Below are 20,000 nucleotides of genomic sequence, written 5' to 3'. Positions count from 1 at the left end.
GTACTGGGGACAGCAAGGAGTCATCATGTCAGGTGGTCCTGGGGCATGTTCCTAGGGCTCAGGTCCTCCAAGAGAGAGAAAGAAAGAGAGAAGGAGAGAATTAGAGAACGCACACTTAGATTCACACAGGACACCGAATTTACTTTATTTATTTTTTATTTCACCTTTATTTAACCAGGTAGGCAAGTTGAGAACAAGTTCTCATTTACAATTGCGACCTGGCCAAGATAAAGCAAAGCAGTTCGACAGATACAACGACACAGAGTTACACATGGAGTAAAACAAACATACAGTCTAAACAAGTCTATATACGATTTGAGCAAATGAGGTGAGAAGGGAGTGGAAGGCAAAAAAGGCCATGGTGGCAAAGTAAATACAATATAGCAAGTAAAACACTGGAATGGTAGTTTTGCAATGGAAGAATGTGCAAAGTAGAAATAAAAATAATGGGGTGCAAAATAAATAAATAAATTAAATACAGTTGGGAAAGAGGTAGTTGTTTGGGCTAAATTATAGGTGGGCTATGTACAGGTGCAGTAATCTGTGAGCTGCTCTGACAGTTGGTGCTTAAAGCTAGTGAGGGAGATAAGTGTTTCCAGTTTCAGAGATTTTTGTAGTTTGTTCCAGTCATTGGCAGTAGAGAACTGGAAGGAGAGGCGGCCAAAGAAAGAATTGGTTTTGGGGGTGACTAGAGAGATATACCTGCTGGAGCGTGTGCTACAGGTGGGAGATGCTATGGTGACCAGCGAGCTGAGATAAGGGGGGACTTTACCTAGCAGGGTCTTGTCGATGACGTGGAGCCAGTGGGTTTGGCGACGAGTATGAAGCGAGGGCCAGCCAACGAGAGCGTACAGGTCGCAATGGTGGGTAGTATATGGGGCTTTGCTGACAAAACGGATTGCACTGTGATAGACTGCATCCAATTTGTTGAGTAGGGTATTGGAGGCTATTTTGTAAATGACATCGCCAAAGTCGAGGATTGGTAGGATGGTCAGTTTTACAAGGGTATGTTTGGCAGCATGAGTGAAGGATGCTTTGTTGCGAAATAGGAAGCCAATTCTAGATTTAACTTTGGATTGGAGATGTTTGATATGGGTCTGGAAGGAGAGTTTACAGTCTAACCAGACACCTAAGTATTTGTAGTTGTCCACGTATTCTAAGTCAGAGCCGTCCAGAGTAGTGATGTTGGACAGGCGGGTAGGTGCAGATAGCGGTCGGTTGAAGAGCATGCATTTAGTTTTACTTGTATTTAAGAGCAATTGGAGGCCACGGAAGGAGAGTTGTATGGCATTGAAGCTTGCCTGGAGGGTTGTTAACACTGTGTCCAAAGAAGGGCCAGAAGTATACAGAATGGTGTCGTTTGCGTAGAGGTGGATCAGAGACTCACCAGCAGCAAGAGCGACCTCATTGATGTATACAGAGAAGAATTGAACCCTGTGGCACCCCCATAGAGACTGCAAGAGGTCCGGACAGCAGACTAGGACAGGAGAAGTACTCCAGATATAACAAACTGACCCCAGCCCCCCGACACATAAACTACTGCAGCATAAATACTGAAGGCTGAGACAGGAGGGGTCAGGAGACACTGTGGCCCCATCCGAGGACACCCCACCCACTTTGACAGGGCCAAACAGGAAGGATATAACCCCACCCACTTTGCCAAAGCACAGCCCCCACACCACTAGAGGGATATCTTCAACCACCAACTTACCATCCTGAGTATAGCCCACAAAGATCTCTCTGTCTCTGCTGCTAAAGCCACTTTCTACCACTCTAAATTCCAAGCATCTGCCTCTAACCCTAGGTTGAAGCTCTTTGCCACCTTCTCCTCCCTCTTGAATCCTCCCCCCCCCTCCTCCTCTCTGCAGATGACTTCTACTTCTAAAAATGTCAACCATTTTGAAAAGAAGGTCGACGACATCCGATCCTCGTTTGCTAAGTCAAACGACACCACTGGTTCTGCTCACACTGCCCTACCCTGTGCTCTGACCTCTTTCTCCCCTCTCTCTCCAGATGACATCTCAACTGACATCTTGTGACGGATAATTGTGTAGTTTAGAGTGTGGAGTCTTAGAGTGATAATTGCGGCCGCCCAACAACCTGCCCGCTTGACCCTATCCCCTCCTCTCTTCTCCAGACCATCTCCGGTGACCTTCTCCCAGCCAGCCAACGTCTACTGACCTCACCTCGCTCATCAACTCATCCCTGACCGCTGGCTACGTCCCTCCTGTCTTCAAGAACGAGCCAGCTAGAGAGTTGCACCCTACTTCTGAAAAAACCTACACTCGATCCCTCCGATGTCAACAACTACAGACCAGTATCCCTTCTTTCTTTTCTCTCCAAAACTCTTGAACGTGCCGTCCTTGGCCAGCTCTCCCGCTATCTCTCTCAGAATGACCTTCTTGATCCAAATCAGTCAGGTTTCAAGACTAGTCATTCAACTGAGACTGCTCTTCTCTGTATCACGGAGGCGCTCCGCACTGCTAAAGCTAACTCTCTCTCCTCTGCTCTCATCCTTCTAGACCTATCGGCTGCCTTCGATACTGTGAACCATCAGATCCTCCTCTCCACCCTCTCCGAGTTGGGCATCTCCTCCAGGCGCGGCCCACGCTTGCGAGCTTGGGCGTCCTACCTGACAGGTCGCTCCTACCAGGTGGCGTGGCGAGAATCCGTCTCCTCACCACGTGCTCTCACCACTGGTGTCCCCCAGGGCTCTGTTCTAGGCCCTCTCCTATTCTCGCTATACACCAAGTCACTTGGCTCTGTCATAACCTCACATGGTCTCTCCTATCATTGCTATGCAGACGACACACAATTAATCTTCTCCTTTCCCCCTTCTGACGACCAGGTGGCGAATCGCATCTCTGCATGTCTGGCAGACATATCAGTGTGGATGACGGATCATCACCTCAAGCTGAACCTCGGCAAGACGGAGCTGCTCTTCCTCCCGGGGAAGGACTGCCCGTTCCATGATCTCGCCATCACGGTTGACAACTCCATTGTGTCCTCGTCCCAGAGCGCTAAGAACCTTGGCGTGATCCTGGACAACACCCTGTCGTTCTCAAATAACATCAAGGCGGTGGCCCGCTCCTGTAGGTTCATGCTCTACAACATCCGCAGAGTACGACCCTGCCTCACACAGGAAGCGGCGCAGGTCCTAATCCAGGCACTTGTCATCTCCCGTCTGGATTACTGCAACTCGCTGTTGGCTGGGCTCCCTGCCTGTGCCATTAAACCCCTACAACTCATCCAGAACGCCGCAGCCCGTCTGGTGTTCAACCTTCCCAAGTTCTCTCACGTCACCCCGCTCCTCCGCTCTCTCCACTGGCTTCCAGTTGAAGCTCGCATCCGCTACAAGACCATGGTGCTTGCCTACGGAGCTGTGAGGGGAACGGCACCTCAGTACCTCCAGGCTCTGATCAGGCCCTACACCCAAACAAGGGCACTGCGTTCATCCACCTCTGGCCTGCTCGCCTCCCTACCACTGAGGAAGTACAGTTCCCGCTCAGCCCAGTCAAAACTGTTCGCTGCTCTGGCCCCCAATGGTGGAACAAACTCCCTCACGACGCCAGGACAGCGGAGTCAATCACCACCTTCCGGAGACACCTGAAACCCCACCTCTTTAAGGAATACCTAGGATAGGATAAAGTAATCCTTCTCCCCCCCCCTTAAAAGACCTAGATGCACTATTGTAAAGTGGCTGTTCCACTGGATGTCATAAGGTGAAAGCACCAATTTGTAAGTCGCTCTGGATAAGAGCGTCTGCTAAATGACTTAAATGTAATGTAAATGTAGATGTCATCCTAACTAACTCGCCCTCCAAATACACCTCTGTTGTTTTCAATCAAGATCTCAGCGATCATTGCCTGCATCCGTAATGGATCTGCGACCAAACGACCACCCCTCATCACTGTCAAACGCTCCCTAAAACACTTCTGCGAGCAGGCATTTCTAATCGACCTGGCCGAGGTATCCTGGAATGACATTGACCTCATCCCGTCAGTAGATGATGCCTGGTGAGGAAGGCACTTTTAAAGAATAGCCGTCTTAAATATGCATGCCCCATTCAAAAAATGTAGAACTAGGAATAGATATAGTCCTTGGTTCACTCCAGACCTGTCTCCCCTTGAGCAGCACAAAAACATCTTGTGGTGTTCTGCATTCACATCGAATAGCCCCCTTCAGGGAAGTTAGGAACAAATATACACAGGCAGTTAGGAAAGCTAAGGCTAGCTTTTTCAAACATAAATTTGATCCTGTAGTACTAACTCAAATCAAATCACAATTTATCTGTCACATACACATGGTTAGCAGATGTTAATGCAAGTGTAGCGAAATGCTTGTGCTTCTAGTTCCGACAATGCAGTAATAACCAATGAGTAATCTAACCTAACCATTCCACAACTACTACCTTATACACACAAGTGTAAAGGGGTAAAGGATATGTACATAAAGATATATGAATGAGTGATGGTACAGAGCGGCATAGGCAAGATGCAGTAGATGGTATCGAGTACAGTATATACATATGAGATGAGTAATGTAGGGTATATAAACATAAAGTGGCTAGTGATACATGTATTACATAAAGATGGCAAGATGCAGCAGTTTAAATTAGCACAGTATTTACATATACATATGAGATGAGTAATGTAGGGTATGTAAACATTATGTTAAGTGGCATTGTTTAAAGTGGCTAGTGATACATTTTTCCATCAATATATTTTCCATCAATTCCCATTATTAAAGTGGCTGGGGTTGAGTCAGTATGTTGGCAGCAGCCACTCAATGTTAGTGGTGGCTGTTGGCCTTGAGATAGAAACTGTTTTTCAGTCTCTCGGTCCCTGCTTTGATGCACCTGTACTGACCTCGCCTTCTGGATGATAGCGGGGTGAACAGGCAGTGGCTTGGGTGGTTGTTGTGCATCTGTAGAAGTTTGAGTGCTTTTGGTGACAAGCTGAATTTCTTCAGCCTCCTGAGGTTGAAGAGGTCCTGCTGCGCCTTCTTCACCACGCTGTCTGTGTGGGTGGTCCAGTTCAGATTGTTTGTGATGTGTACGCCGAGGAACTTAAAACTTTCCACCTTTTCCACCACTGTACCATCGATGTGGAAAGGGGGGTGCTCCCTCTGCTGTTTCCTGAAGTCCACAATCATCTCCTCTGTTTTGTTGACGTTGAGTGTGAGGTTATTTCCTGACACCACACTCCGAGGGCCCTCACCTCCTCCCTGTAGGCCGTCTCGTCGTTGTTGGTAATCAAGCCTACCACTGTAGTGTCGTCCGCAAACTTGATGATTGAGTTGGAGGCGTGCATGGCCACTCAGTTGTGGGTGAACAGGGAGTACAGGAGAGGGCTCAGAACGCACCCTTGTGGGTCCCCAGTGTTGAGGATCAGCGGGGTGGAGATGTTGGTACCTACCCTCACCACCTGGGGGCGGCCCATCAGGAAGTCCAGTAACCAGTTGCACAGGGCGGGTTGAGACCCAGGGTCTCAGCATTCTCACATAGGTATTCCTCTTGTCCAGATGGGTTAGGGCCGTGTGCAGTGTGGTTGCGATTGCGTCATCTGTGGACCTATTGGGGCGGTAAGCAAATTGTAGTGGGTCTAGGGTGTTAGGTAGGGTGGAGGTGATATGGTCCTTGACTCGTCTCTCAAAGCACTTCATGATGACAGAAGTCGTTTCGTTCAGTTACCTTAGCTTTCTTGGGAACAGGAACAATGGGTGGCCCTCTTGAAGCATGTGGGAACAGAAGACTAGCCAACTATCTCCTGGTTGCTGAGCCTAGCCAACTATCTCCTGGTCGCTGAGCCTAGCCAACTATCTCCTGGTCGCTGAGCCTAGCCTACTATCTCCTGGTTGCTGAGCTTAGCATACTATCTCCTGGTTGCTGAGCCTAGCATACTATCTCCTGGTTGCTGAGCCTAGCATACGATCTCCTGGTTGCTGAGCCTAGCCAACTATCTCCTGGTCGCTGAGCTTAGCATACTATCTCCTAGTCGCTGAGCTTAGCATACTATCTCCTGGTTGCTGAGCTTAGCATACTATCTCCTGGTTGCTGAGCTTAGCATACTATCTCCTGGTTGCTGAGCCTAGCATACTATCTCCTGGTCGCTGAGCCTAGCATACTATCTCCTGGTTGCTGAGCCTAGCATACTATCTCCTGGTCGCTGAGCCTAGCCTACTATCTCCTGGTTGCTGAGCCTAGCCAACTATCTCCTGGTCGCTGAGCCTAGCCAACTATCTCCTGGTCGCTGAGCTTAGCCAACTATCTCCTGGTCGCTGAGCCAGTGAGAGGTTACATATATGTGTTGAAGAGTGTGGTGCTTAAGCTGCATCCCTGTCTCACCTCACGGCCCTGTGGAATTTTTTTATTTTTTTTTTTTCTCCCAAATATTTTTCAATTTTGTGTAACGGATTTTATAATGTCGTATGTTTCCCCCAACGCCACTTTCCATCAATTTGCATAGCAGACCCTTTAGAAAATCTGTTGTACGGTAATTTGGTAAAAAAGCCAATTTGATATTTCCTCAGTACATTATTTTCATTGAGGAAATGTAGGAGTCTGCTGTTAATGATAATGCAGAGGATTTTTCCAGGTCGCTGTTGACTCATATCCACGGTACTGTAGTTATTGGTGTCAAATTTGTCTCCACTTTTGTGGATTGGGGTGATCACTCCTTGGTTCCAAATATTGGGGAAGGTGCCAGAGCTAAGGATGATGTTAGAGTTTTAGTATAGCCAATTGGAATTTGTGGTCTGTATATTTTATCATTTCATTGAGGATACCATCAACACCACAGGCCTTTTTGAGAAAGAGGGTTTGTATTTTGTTCAGTCAATGTAATTGGAGAATCCAGTGGGTTCTGGTAGTCTTTTAATAGAAACAACTAAGATTTGTATTTGATCGTGTATATGTTTTTGCTGTTTGTTCTTTGTTATAGTGAACAAAAAGATTGAAGAAGTGGTTTACCCGTACAACTCCATTTTGGATAGATAACTCTGTTTGTTTAGTGTTGCCCAATTTTCCCAGAAGTGGTTCGAGACTATGGATTCTTCAATTACATTTGTGCTGATTTCTGGCTGGGATTCATCTGAGGGAAGACTGGAGACATTGATGCAATGCCGATCATTCCTGCTGTATTTCCCCAGGATCCAGAGTTGAGAGAGGCGAGGGATTTCACTTAACATGAACGTGTCTTCTGATTTTCTCCTCCATCCTATCCTCTCTTCCTTCCTCCCTCCTATCCTCTCTTCCTTCCTCCTTCCTATCCTCTTCTCCTCCATCCTATCCTCTCTTCCTTCCTCCCTCCTATCCTCTCTTCCTTCCTCCTTCCTATCCTCTTCTCCTCCATCCTATCCTCTCCTCCTTCCTCCCCCTATCCTTTGTTCCCTCCCTCCTATCCTCTCCTCCTTCCTATCCTCTTCTCCTCCATCCTATCCTCTCCTCCTTCCTCCCCCTATCCTTTGTTCCTTCCTTCCTCCCTCCCTCCTATCCTCTCCTCCTTCCTCCTCCTTCCTATCCTCTTCTCCTCCATCCTATCCTCTCCTCCTTCCTCCCCCTATCCTTTGTTCCCTCCTTCCTTCCTTCCTCCCTCCTATCCTCTCCTCCTTCCTCCCCCTATCTTACCCTTCCCTCCACAAACTCTAGATGTACTTTTATCTCGGTGCATTACAAACAAGTCTTTACATGTTGAAAGAAGGTGGTAGATGGAAGCTCCCTCCCTCAGCTGTATGTACTGGGGGGTTTCTCCCTCTGCTGTATGTACTGGGGGGTTTCTCCCTCTGCTGTATGTACTGGGGGGTTTCTCCCTCTGCTGTATGTACTGGGGGGTTTCTCCCTCAGCTGTATGTACTGGGGGGTTTCTCCCTCAGCTGTATGTACTGGGGGGTTTCTACCTCAGCTGTATGTACTGGGGGGTTTCTACCTCACCTGTATGTACTGGGGGGTTTCTCCCTCAGCTCTATGTACTGGGGGGTTTCTCCCTGGGCTGTATGTACTGGGGGTTTCTCCCTCAGCTGTATGTACTGGGGGTTCTCCTCAGCTGTATGTACTGGGGGGTTTCTCCCTCAGCTCTATGTACTGGGGGTTTCTCTCTCAGCTCTATGTACTGGGGGGGTTCTCCCTCAGCTGTATGTACTGGGGGGTTTCTCCCACCGCTGTATGTACTGGGGGTTTCTCCCTCAGCTGTATGTACTGGGGGGTTTCTCCCTCAGCTCTATGTACTGGGGGGTTTCTCCCTCAGCTCTATATACTGGGGGGTTTCTCCCTCAGCTCTATATACTGGGGGGTTTCTCCCTCAGCTCTATGTACTGGGGGGGTTCTCCCTCAGCTCTATGTACTGGGGGGGTTCTCCCTCAGCTGTATGTACTGGGGGGTTTCTCCCTCAGCTGTATGTACTGGGGGGTTTCTCCCTCAGCTGTATGTACTGGGGGGTTTCTCCTTATCCTTCCCTGGGCTTAGTCAGGGTCCTTCATGTGACCTGATTTTAATCCAGCTCAGTTGGTTCTTTACTGCAGGGCTTCAGAGTGGAGAGAACGGGGGGCTGTATGTACTAGGGGTTTCTCCTCAGCAATGGGGAGCAGGAGTGACCTGAGCTAGCAAGCAATGGGGAGCAGGGGTGCGTGTAGGAGGGGAGAAATGAGATAGAGAAGAGGGAGAGAGCGAGAGCGTTTGTGTGTGATCTGATGTGGTTTGGCACAGCCTGGGCCTGGCGAGGCAGGGAGTGAAGGGATAGGGTTGAGTCATACATCCAGTGAGGCAGAGAGAGATGGTGGGGTGGGGGGGGAGATGGGGGATGAGAGAGAGAGATGGGGGGGATTAGAGAGAGAGAGATGGGGGGGGGTGAGAGGGATGAGAGTAGAGAGATGGGGGGTGAGAGAGAGATGGGGAGGGGTGAGAGCGATGGGGGGTGAGAGAGAGATGGGGGGTGAGAGGGATGAGAGTGAGAGATGGGGGTGAGAGGGATGAGAGAGGGGGTGAGAGATGGAGGGGAGAGAGATAGATGGGGGGGGGGAGATGGATGAGATAGGTGGGGGGTGAGAGGGATGAGAGTGAGAGATGGGGGGGATGAGATATGAGAGGGATGAGTATCTCCAGTAGGAGAGGAGGAACCAGGTGGTCTCTGTCACATTGATTTACAGGGATAACAACTAATGCAGGCTGCCTATAGACAAAGGGAAGAGAGGGAGGGAGAACTCATCGGTTTGAGTTTAAACATTTAGATTTCTAGCTGACAAACAGTTAATATATTAAGTTTCTCTTGAATTGGATTGTATTTAATTATATTGTATCTGCGCTTTAGTCATGCTATCTGTAGAATTCCAAACCAAACACTGGTACAAAACAAGGATACAGATTTTTTATTTTTATTAGATGAACACAGCCGGATAAAAACTATTAAAAGGAAATGATTTCCTGCAGATTCCATCTGGCTCTAGTCACGTCCATGTCAATAACCTCTTAACAACATATGATGTCAGCTGGTATATGAGCCTTGTGATTGATGTGTGTCGGTGTAGCAGGGCTGTGTGGGGAGATCGTTCTTCCACAGAGAGAGAAGGACTGGGGCTGTGGCCTGTCGCCTCTATTTAGGGAAATGACACGCTCACGATCTCCCAGCCTCAGCAGTCTGTTTCATTCCCACATCTTCTGTTTTTCACACGGCAGGGACTGTTGGCGCTGTCATTTGTATATGCTAGGCTGCACACATTCTCACTGTAATGTGTCTTTCCCTGCTATTGGTGGCAGACACACGGTATGTTGGCACGCGCTCTCTCACCTCGCTCTCTCTCACACCTCACACCTCTCTCTCTCTCACCTCACACCTCTCTCTCTCTCTCCCTCTTCCTTTCCTTCTGTCATCTCTCTCAGCCTCTCCCAGGTGGGTTGGCATGGCCCAGTGATGAACAGCGCGGCAGTGCCCGGCAGCCCGGAGTTCTCCCTGCCCGCTGCCCGACTGGCGAGAGTTCTGTGAGCTCCATGCCCGTGCCGCCGCCGCCGACTTTGCCCACAAGTTCCGCCGCTTCCTGACGGAGAACCCGTGCTACGACGCCCCGGGCGCCGACAGCAGCTTCTCGCAGCACTTCGTCAGACACTTCCTGGAGTGTTTCTCTGCTGCTGTCGCCCAGGCCAGGGACCACCAGGCCTCGCTCTTGCCAGGGGACGACGGCTCCAACGCTCCCCCCAAGTACAGCATTGTTCCCTTCCTGGGGATCCAGGGCTGCCCTTTGCCCTACGGACACAACGACCTCTATCAACGACGCAAGGACGCCTCCACTGACTCCCTGGACAGTATGGACAGTGGAGGTTTAGGACTAGAAGGGATAGGAGGAGGTAGTTCCTCCTCTATGGCCACCTCCCGCACCCCTCAGCCCGCCCACAAGCCCTCTGCTCTGGGCCAGTCACGCAGCTCAGAGGACGTGTCAGTGGGACACCCCAAGGCCCGCTTCAAGAAGGGATTCTCTCTGAGGAACATGAGTCTGTGTGTGGTGGACGGGGTGAAGGAGATCTGGCACCGCCACGCCTCCCCTGAACCAGACCCTGTGGTGGGGTCCGGAGGGGTCAGACGGGTCAACGGAGGAGGGGAGCCAGGGGGGGAGAGGTGGTCCCAGAGACTGCGTCTTCCCAGGGGGTCTCAGGGGCACAAGGCTGAGCTGCTGGAGATCCAGAGAGAGGGGGCTCTGCGTTACATGGTAGCTGATGATACTAACTGTATAGGGGTGCCTCAGTGGCAGAAGTGTAGGTTGCTGCTGAGGAAGACCAGGAGGGACGAAGGGGGTGACAAGTTCCTGTTGGAGTTCTATGTGCCACCCAAGGTAGACAAAAAAACACACACGAAAACACACACACGAAAACACACACACAAAAACACACACGAAAACACACACACAAAAACACACACACGAAAACACACACACGAAAACACACACACTGTCATATTTGTCTATGCGGGCTTCACAGATCACTGGTTCTGACCTTAAGGTGAGAAAATATGACTGAAGCTGTTTAAATCTCTCTGCTCTCCCTTCATATCAGGGGGCCCAAGGATACGAGGGAGGGAGGGAGGGGATGAGCTGGAGTGAGAGGGATGGCGGGAGGGAGGGAGATGGAGGGAGGGAGATGGATGGAGGGAGGGAGCGGGATGGAGGGAGGGGGGATGGATGGAGGGAGTTGGATGGAGGGAGGGAGATGGAGATGGAGGAGGGAGGGGGATGGAGGGAGGGATGGAGGGAGGGAGGGGGATGGATGGAGGGAGGAGGGAGGGAGGGGGGATGGCGGGAGGGAGGGAGGGAGATGGAGGGAGGGAGGGATGGAGGGAGGGAGGGGGATGGAGGGAGGGAGGGGATGGAGGGAGGGAGGAGGGATGGCGGGAGGGAGGGAGGGAGATGGAGGGAGGGAGGGAGGGGGAGGGAGGGGGAGGGAGGGAGGGAGGGAGGGAGGGAGGGAGGGAGGGAGGGAGGGAGGGGGATGGAGGGAGGGAGGGAGGGAGGGGGATGGAGGGAGGGATGGAGGGGGATGGAGGGAGGGAGGGAGATGGAGGGAGGGAGGGGGACGGAGGGAGGGAGGGGGATGGCGGGAGGGAGGGAGGGAGATGGAGGGAGGGAGGGGGACGGAGGGAGGGAGGGGGATGGAGGGAGGGAGGGGGGGGATGGAGGGAGATGGATGGATGGAGGGAGGGAGGGAGAGGGAGGGAGGGAGGGGGATGGAGGGATTTCTGAAGGACCTCAAATAAGGCAGCTTGGTAAGCAGCACACTCAGGGGAAACACTCAGGAGCACATGGCTTTACGGGGAGAGACACAGTATGAGGATTTGATTGATTGAACCTTTATTTAAACAGGGAGTCACATTGAGATTCTAATCTGTTTTATAAGAGAGCCCTGTACACATGACAATAAAACACGGAATATTAAAACATACTACATGTATGTGTATAAAACAAAGTCAGCACAGTAAAAACAATAGAAAATAAACATTTTAAAACAATCACATTCAACTACATAGAGGTCCTCGATCAATAATTTAAACTTCTTGAGTGCCACCGGCACATCTAACTGCAGCCAACTCTCCAGAATGTTCCACAAAATTGGGGTATTAAAACAAAATGCAGATTTCCCAAATCTGTGGAGACTGGAGGAATCTCTACTGTTATCCATGAGATGGAGGGAGATGGAGGGAGGGGGATGGAGGAATCTCTACTGTTATCCATGAGATGGAGGGAGGGAGGGAGAGGGAGGGGGATGGAGGAATCTCTACTGTTATCCATGAGATGGAGGGAGATGGATGGAGGGAGGGAGAGGGAGGGGGATGGAGGAATCTCTACTGTTATCCATGAGATGGAGGGAGGGAGGGAGAGGGAGGGGGATGGAGGAATCTCTACTGTTATCCATGAGATGGAGGGAGGGAGGGAGAGGGAGGGGGATGGAGGAATCTCTACTGTTATCCATGAGATGGAGGGAGGGAGGGAGAGGGAGGGGGATGGAGGAATCTCTACTGTTATCCATGGAGATGGAGGGGATGGATGGATGGAGGGAGGGAGGGAGGGGGATGGAGGAATCTCTACTGTTATCCATGAGATGGAGGGAGGGAGGATGGGAGGGATGGAGGAATCTCTACTGTTATCCATGAGATGGAGGGAGGGAGGGGAGGGGGATGGAGGAATCTCTACTGTTATCCATGAGATGGAGAGATGGATGGAGGGGGGGGATGGAGGAATCTCTACTGTTATCCATGAGATGGAGGAAGGGAGAGGGAGGGGGATGGAGGAATCTCTACTGATCCATGAGATGGAGGGAGATGGATGGAGGGAGGGAGAGGAGGGGGATGGAGGAATCTCTACTGTTATCCATGAGATGGAGGGAGGGAGGGAGGGAGGGGGATGGAGGGATGGATGGAGATGGAGGGAGGGAGGGAGGGGGATGGAGGAATCTCTACTGTTATCCATGAGATGGAGGGATGGATGGAGGGAGGGAGGGGATGGGGATGGATAAATCTCTACTGTTATCCATGAGATGGAGGAGGGGGATGGATGGATGGAGGGAGGGAGGGGGGGATGGAGGAATCTCTACTGTTATCCATGAGATGGAGGGGGGATGGAGGGAGGGAGGGGATGGATGGATGGAGGAGGGAGGGGGATGGAGAAATCTCTACTGTTATCCATGAGATGGAGGGAGGGAGGGGAGGGGGATGGAGGAATCTCTACTGTTATCCATGAGATGGAGGGGGATGGAGGGAGGGAGGGGGATGGATGGAGGGAGGGAGAAGGAGGGAGGGGGATGGAGGAATCTCTACTGTTATCCATGAGATGGAGGAGGGGGATGGAGGGATGGATGGAGGGAGGAGGGAGGGAGGGGGATGGAGGAATCTCTACTGTTATCCATGAGATGGAGGGAGGGGAGGGAGGAATCTCTACTGATCCATGGATGGAGGGAGATGGAGGGAGGGGATGGAGGAATCTCTACTGTTATCCATGAGATGGAGGGAGGGGAGGGGAGGGGATGGAGGAATCTCTACTGTTATCCATGAGATGGAGGGAGGGAGAGGGAGGGGATGGGGATCTCTACTGTTATCCATGAGATGGAGGAGATGGATGGAGGGAGGGAGAGGGATGGGGATGGAGGAATCTCTACTGTTATCCATGAGATGGAGGAAGGGGATGGATGGAGGAGGGAGGGAGGGAGGGGGATGGAGGAATCTCTACTGTTATCCATGAGATGGAGGAGGGGGATGGAGGGAGGGAGAGGGATGGATGGAGGGAGGGAGGGAGGGGATGGAGGAATCTCTACTGTTATCCATGAGATGGAGGGAGGGAGGGGGGGGGATGGAGGAATCTCTACTGTTATCCATGAGATGGAGGGGGATGGAGGGGGATGGAGGGGGATGGATGGAGGGATGGAGGGGGATGGAGGGATGGAGATGGAGGATGGAGGGGGGATGGATGGAGGAGGGAGGGAGGGAGGGGGATGGAGGAATCTCTACTGTTATCCATGAGATGGAGGAGGGGATGGAGGGAGGGGGATGGAGGGAGGGAGGGATGGAGGGGGATGGAGGGGGATGGATGGAGGAGGGAGGGAGGGGAATGGAGGAATCTCTACTGTTATCCATGAGATGGAGGAGGGGGATGGAGGGAGGGAGAGGGATGGATGGATGGAGGGAGGGAGGGAGGGAGGGGGATGGAGGAATCTCTACTGTTATCCATGAGATGAAGGGAGGGAGGGAGAGGGAGGGGATGGAGGAATCTCTACTGTTATCCATGAGATGGAGGAGGGGGATGGAGGGAGGGGGATGGAGGTGGATGGAGGGAGGGAGGGGGATGGAGGGGGATGGATGGAGGGAGGGAGAAGGAGGAGGGAGGGGGATGGAGGAATCTCTACTGTTATCCATGAGATGGAGGAGGGGGATGGAGGGAGGGAGAGGATGAATGGATGGAGGGAGGGAGGGAGGGAGGGAGGGGGGGATGGAGGAATCTCTACTGTTATCCATGAGATGAAGGGAGGGAGGGAGAGGGAGGGAGGGGGATGGAGGCATCTCTACTGTTATCCATGAGATGGAGGAGGGGGATGGAGGGAGGGGGATGGAGGGAGGGGGATGGAGGGAGGGAGGGAGGGAGGGGGATGGAGGGGATGGATGGAGGGAGGGAGAGGGAGGGAGGGAGGGATGGAGGGGGGATGGAGGAATCTCTACTGTTATCCATGAGATGGAGGAGGGGGATGGAGGGAGGGAGGGAGGGAGGGAGGGGAGGGAGGGAGATGGAGGGAGGGAGAGGGATGGATGGAGGGAGGGAGGGGATGGAGATGGAGGGGGAGGGAGGGGAGGGAGGGGATGGAGGAATCTCTACTGTTATCCATGAGATGGAGGGAGAGAGAGAGGGATGGAGGGAGGGAGGGAGGGAGGGAGGGGAGGGAGGGAGGGGGATGGAGGAATCTCTACTGTTATCCATTCCTGTGAACGGGTTTGGTAATTTTATGATTTTTACATGAATTAATCATGTTATTATATAGAGAGAGTTTCTGTAAACTGATTCCTGCAAATCCTGCAAACTGATTCAGTCACTGAGGTGGGAAAAGAGACCACTTGTGATCCAGGTGCCCAATGGCCACAAAGACACTGTTCCCTGAAGAGACGTACAAGTCCACGGCTCAACAGTGACTGCTTCACTACGGTTGTCTAATCAGGGCCCGTATCCACAAAGCCTCTTAGAGTAGGAATAGTGGTCAGGAGGGAGAATAGTGGTCAGGATGGAGAATAGTGGTCAGGAGGGAGAATAGTGGTCAGGATGGAGAATAGTGGTCAGGATGGAGAATAGTGGTCAGGATGGAGAATAGTGGTCAGGATGGAGAATAGTGGTCAGGATGGAGAATAGTGGTCAGGATGGAGAATAGTGGTCAGGACGGAGAATAGTGGTCAGGACGGAGAATAGTGGTCAGGACGGAGAATAGTGGTCAGGATGGAGAATAGTGGTCAGGATGGAGAATAGTGGTCAGGATGGAGAATAGTGGTCTGGATAGAGAATAGTGGTCAGGAGGGAGAATAGTGGTCAGGATAGAGAATAGTGGTCAGGATAGAGAATAGTGGTCAGGATAGAGAATAGTGGTCAGGATAGAGAATAGTGGTCTGGACGGAGAATAGTGGTCAGGATAGAGAATAGTGGTCTGGACGGAGAATAGTGGTCAGGATAGAGAATAGTGGTCAGGATAGAGAATAGTGGTCAGGATAGAGAATAGTGGTCAGGATGGAGAATAGTGGTCTGGACGGAGAATAGTGGTCAGGACGGAGAATAGTGGTCTGGACGGAGAATAGTGGTCTGGACGGAGAATAGTGGTCAGGATGGAGAATAGTGGTCTGGACGGTGGATCAGGATGGAGAATAGTGGTCTGGACGGAGAATAGTGGTCTGGACGGAGAATAGTGGTCTGGACGGAGAATAGTGGTCAGGTCGGAGGATAGTGGTCAGGAGGGAGAATAGTGGTCTGGACGGAGAATAGTGGTCTGGACGGAGAATAGTGGTCAGGACGGAGAATAGTGGTCAGGACGGAGAATAGTGGTCAGGACGGAGAATAGTGGTCAGGACGGAGAATAGTGGTCAGGACGGAGAATAGTGGTCAGGATGGAGAATAGTGGTCAGGATGGAGAATAGTGGTCAGGACGGAGAATAGTGGTCAGGACGGAGAATAGTGGTCAGGACGGAGAATAGTGGTCAGGATGGAGAATAGTGGTCAGGACGGAGAATAGTGGTCTGGATGGAGAATAGTGGTCAGGAGGGAGAATAGTGGTCTGGATAGAGAATAGTGGTCAGGACGGAGAATAGTGGTCTGGATATAGAATAGTGTCTGGACGGAGAATAGTGGATGGAGAACATTGGTCTGGATAGAGAATAGTGGTCTGGACAGAGAATAGTGGTCTGGATAGAGAATAGTGGTCAGGAGGGAGAATAGTGGTCAGGATAGAGAATAGTGGTCAGGATAGAGAATAGTGGTCTGGATAGAGAATAGTGGTCTGGATAGAGAACATTGGTCAGGATAGAGATCATTGGTCTGGATAGAGAATAGTGGTCTGGATAGAGAATAGTGGTCAGGACGGAGAACATTGGTCTGGATATAGAATAGTGGTCTGGACGGAGAATAGTGGATGGAGAACATTGGTCTGGATAGAGAATAGTGGTCTGGATAGAAAATAGTGGTCAGGACGGAGAACATTGGTCTGGATAGAGAACATTGGTCTGGATAGAGAATAGTGGTCAGGATAGAGAATAGTGGTCTGGATGGAGAACATTGGTCTGGATATAGAACATTGGTCTGGATAGAGAATAGTGGTCAGGAGGGAGAATAGTGGTCTGGATAGAGAATAGTGGTCTGGATAGAGAATAGTGGTCTGGATATAGAATAGTGGTCAGGATAGAGAACATTGGTCTGGATAGAGAATAGTGGTCTGGATAGAGAATAGTGGTCTGGATAGAGAATAGTGGTCTGGATAGAGAATAGTGGTCTGGATAGAGAATAGTGGTCTGGATAGAGAACAGTGGTCTGGATAGAGATCATTGGTCTGGATAGAGAATAGTGGTCTGGATAGAGAACATTGGTCTGGATAGAGAATAGTGGTCTGGATAGAGAATAGTGGTCTGGATAGAGAATAGTGGTCTGGATAGAGAATAGTGGTCTGGATAGAGAATAGTGGTCTGGATAGAGAATAGTGGTCTGGATAGAGAACAGTGGTCTGGATAGAGAACAGTGGTCTGGATAGAGAACAGTGGTCTGGATAGAGAACAGTGGTCTGGATAGAGAACAGTGGTCTGGATAGAGAACAGTGGTCTGGATAGAGAACAGTGGTCTGGATAGAGAACAGTGGTCTGGATAGAGAATAGTGGTCTGGATAGAGAACATTGGTCTGGATAGAGAACATTGGTCTGGATAGAGAACATTGGTTCATTGGTCCACCTCAAGCTGAACCTCGGCAAGACGGAGCTGCTCTTCCTCCCGGGGAAGGACTGCCCGTTCCATGATCTCGCCATCACGGTTGACAACTCCATTGTGTCCTCCTCCCAGAGCGCTAAGAACCTTGGCGTGATCCTGGACAACACCCTGTCGTTCTCAACTAACATCAAGGCGGTGGCCCGTTCCTGTAGGTTCATGCTCTACAACATCCGCAGAGTACGACCCTGCCTCACACAGGAAGCGGCGCAGGTCCTAATCCAGGCACTTGTCATCTCCCGTCTGGATTACTGCAACTCGCTGTTGGCTGGGCTCCCTGCCTGTGCCATTAAACCCCTACAACTCATCCAGAACGGTCTGGTGTTCAACCTTCCCAAGTTCTCTCACGTCACCCCGCTCCTCCGCTCCTCCACTGGCTTCCAGTTGAAGCTCGCATCCGCTACAAGACCATGGTGCTTGCCTACGGAGCTGTGAGGGGAACGGCACCTCAGTGGCTCTGATCAGGCCCTACACCCAAACAAGGGCACTGCGTTCATCCACCTCTGGCCTGCTCGCCTCCCTACCACTGAGGAAGTACAGTTCCCGCTCAGCCCAGTCAAAACTGTTCGCTGCTCTGGCCCCCCAATGGTGGAACAAACTCCCTCACGACGCCAGGACAGCGGAGTCAATCACCACCTTCCGGAGACACCTGAAACCCCACCTCTTTAAGGAATACCTAGGATAGGATAAAGTAATCCCTCTCACCCCCCCTCCCCCTGAAAAGATTTAGATGCACTACTGTTCCACTGGAGGTCATAAGGTGAATGCACCAATTTGTAAGTCGCTCTGGATAAGAGCGTCTGCTAAATGACTTAAATGTAAATGTAATTGGTCTGGATAGAGAACATTGATCAGGATAGAGAACATTGATCAGGATAGAGAACATTGGTCTGGATAGAGAACATTGATCAGGATAGAGAACATTGGTCTGGATAGAGAACATTGGTCTGGATAGAGAACATTGGTCTGGATAGAGAACATTGATCAGGATAGAGAATAGTGGTCAGGATGGAGAACATTGGTCTGGATAGAGATCATTGGTCTGGATAGAGAACATTGATCAGGATAGAGAATAGTGGTCAGGATGGAGAATAGTGGTCTGGATGGAGAATAGTGGTCAGGATAGAGAATAGTGGTCAGGATGGAGAATAGTGGTCTGGATGGAGAATAGTGGTCAGGATAGAGATCATTGGTCTGGATAGAGAATAGTGGTCTGGACGGTGGATCAGGACTGAGAACATTGGTCTGGATAGAGAATAGTGGTCTGGATAGAGAATAGTGGTCAGGATGGAGAATAGTGGTCTGGATAGAGAATAGTGGTCAGGATGGAGAATAGTGGTCAGGATGGAGAATAGTGGTCTGGATAGAGAATAGTGGTCAGGATGGAGAATAGTGGTCTGGATAGAGAATAGTGGTCAGGATGGAGAATAGTGGTCAGGATGGAGAATAGTGGTCTGGATGGAGAATAGTGGTCAGGATGGAGAATAGTGGTCTGGATGGAGAATAGTGGTCAGGATGGAGAATAGTGGTCAGGATGGAGAATAGTGGTCAGGATGGAGAATAGTGGTCAGGATGGAGAATAGTGGTCAGGATGGAGAATAGTGGTCAGGATGGAGAATAGTGGTCTGGATAGAGAATAGTGGTCAGGATGGAGAATAGTGGTCTGGATGGAGAATAGTGGTCAGGATAGAGATCATTGGTCTGGATAGAGAATAGTGGTCTGGACGGTGGATCAGGACTGAGAACATTGGTCTGGATAGAGAATAGTGGTCTGGATAGAGAATAGTGGTCAGGATGGTGGATCAGGACTGAGAACATTGGTCTGGATAGAGAATAGTGGTCAGGATGGTGGATCAGGACTGAGAACATTGGTCTGGATAGAGAATAGTGGTCTGGATAGAGAATAGTGGTCAGGATGGTGGATCAGGACTGAGAACATTGGTCTGGATAGAGAATAGTGGTCTGGATAGAGAATAGTGGTCAGGATGGAGAACATTGGTCTGGATAGAGAATAGTGGTCTGGACGGTGGATCAGGACTGAGAACAGTGGTCAGGATGGTGGATCAGGACTGAGAACAGTGGTCAGGATGGTGGATCAGGACTGAGAACAGTGGTCAGGATGGTGGATCAGGACTGAGAACAGTGGTCAGGATGGAGATCATACTAATAATATTGTATGGACAGATCCTAGATCAGCACTCGTACTCTGAGACACTTTAAAATAATTTATTTAACCTTTTAATTTAACTAGGCAAGTCCGTTAAGAACAAATTCTTATTTACAATGACGGCCTACCCCCGGCCAAACCCGGACGACGCTGGGCCAATTGTGCGCCATCCTATGGGATTCCAAATCACGGCCGGATGTGATACTAAGTGGCTATGGGTCCAGGTTCTCACAAGCCAAAGCTCTGTGGAGTCGACGGTGTCTGTGAGACTTAGTATCTGAGGCACGAAGTCTCACTTGCCCCGGTCTGGTCCGGATGCTCTGCCTCTGCTTCAGGCCCCACCAGCACACCATCAATCTCCCAGCAGACC

At 50.8% G+C, this 20,000-nt stretch overlaps 1 protein-coding gene across 1 annotated transcript in view; it reads left to right on the top strand.

Annotated features, from left to right (window-relative positions):
• The window catches only part of LOC115125637 (SH2B adapter protein 2), a 57,073-nt gene that overhangs the window by 16,428 nt on the left and 20,645 nt on the right, over positions 1–20,000 (top strand). Inside the window, 2 exon segments of the mRNA XM_065024201.1 lie at positions 9,872–9,940; positions 9,942–10,815. Of these exon segments, the coding sequence (XP_064880273.1) occupies positions 9,903–9,940; positions 9,942–10,815 (912 nt within the window). The 5' untranslated portion in view covers positions 9,872–9,902.

Source organism: Oncorhynchus nerka, linkage group LG11 (assembly GCF_034236695.1).
Source record: "Oncorhynchus nerka isolate Pitt River linkage group LG11, Oner_Uvic_2.0, whole genome shotgun sequence".
Classification (NCBI taxonomy): Eukaryota; Metazoa; Chordata; class Actinopteri; order Salmoniformes; family Salmonidae; genus Oncorhynchus; species Oncorhynchus nerka.
The sequence above is the reverse complement of the archived record's forward strand: the minus strand, read 5'-3'. Positions and strand labels throughout refer to the sequence as shown.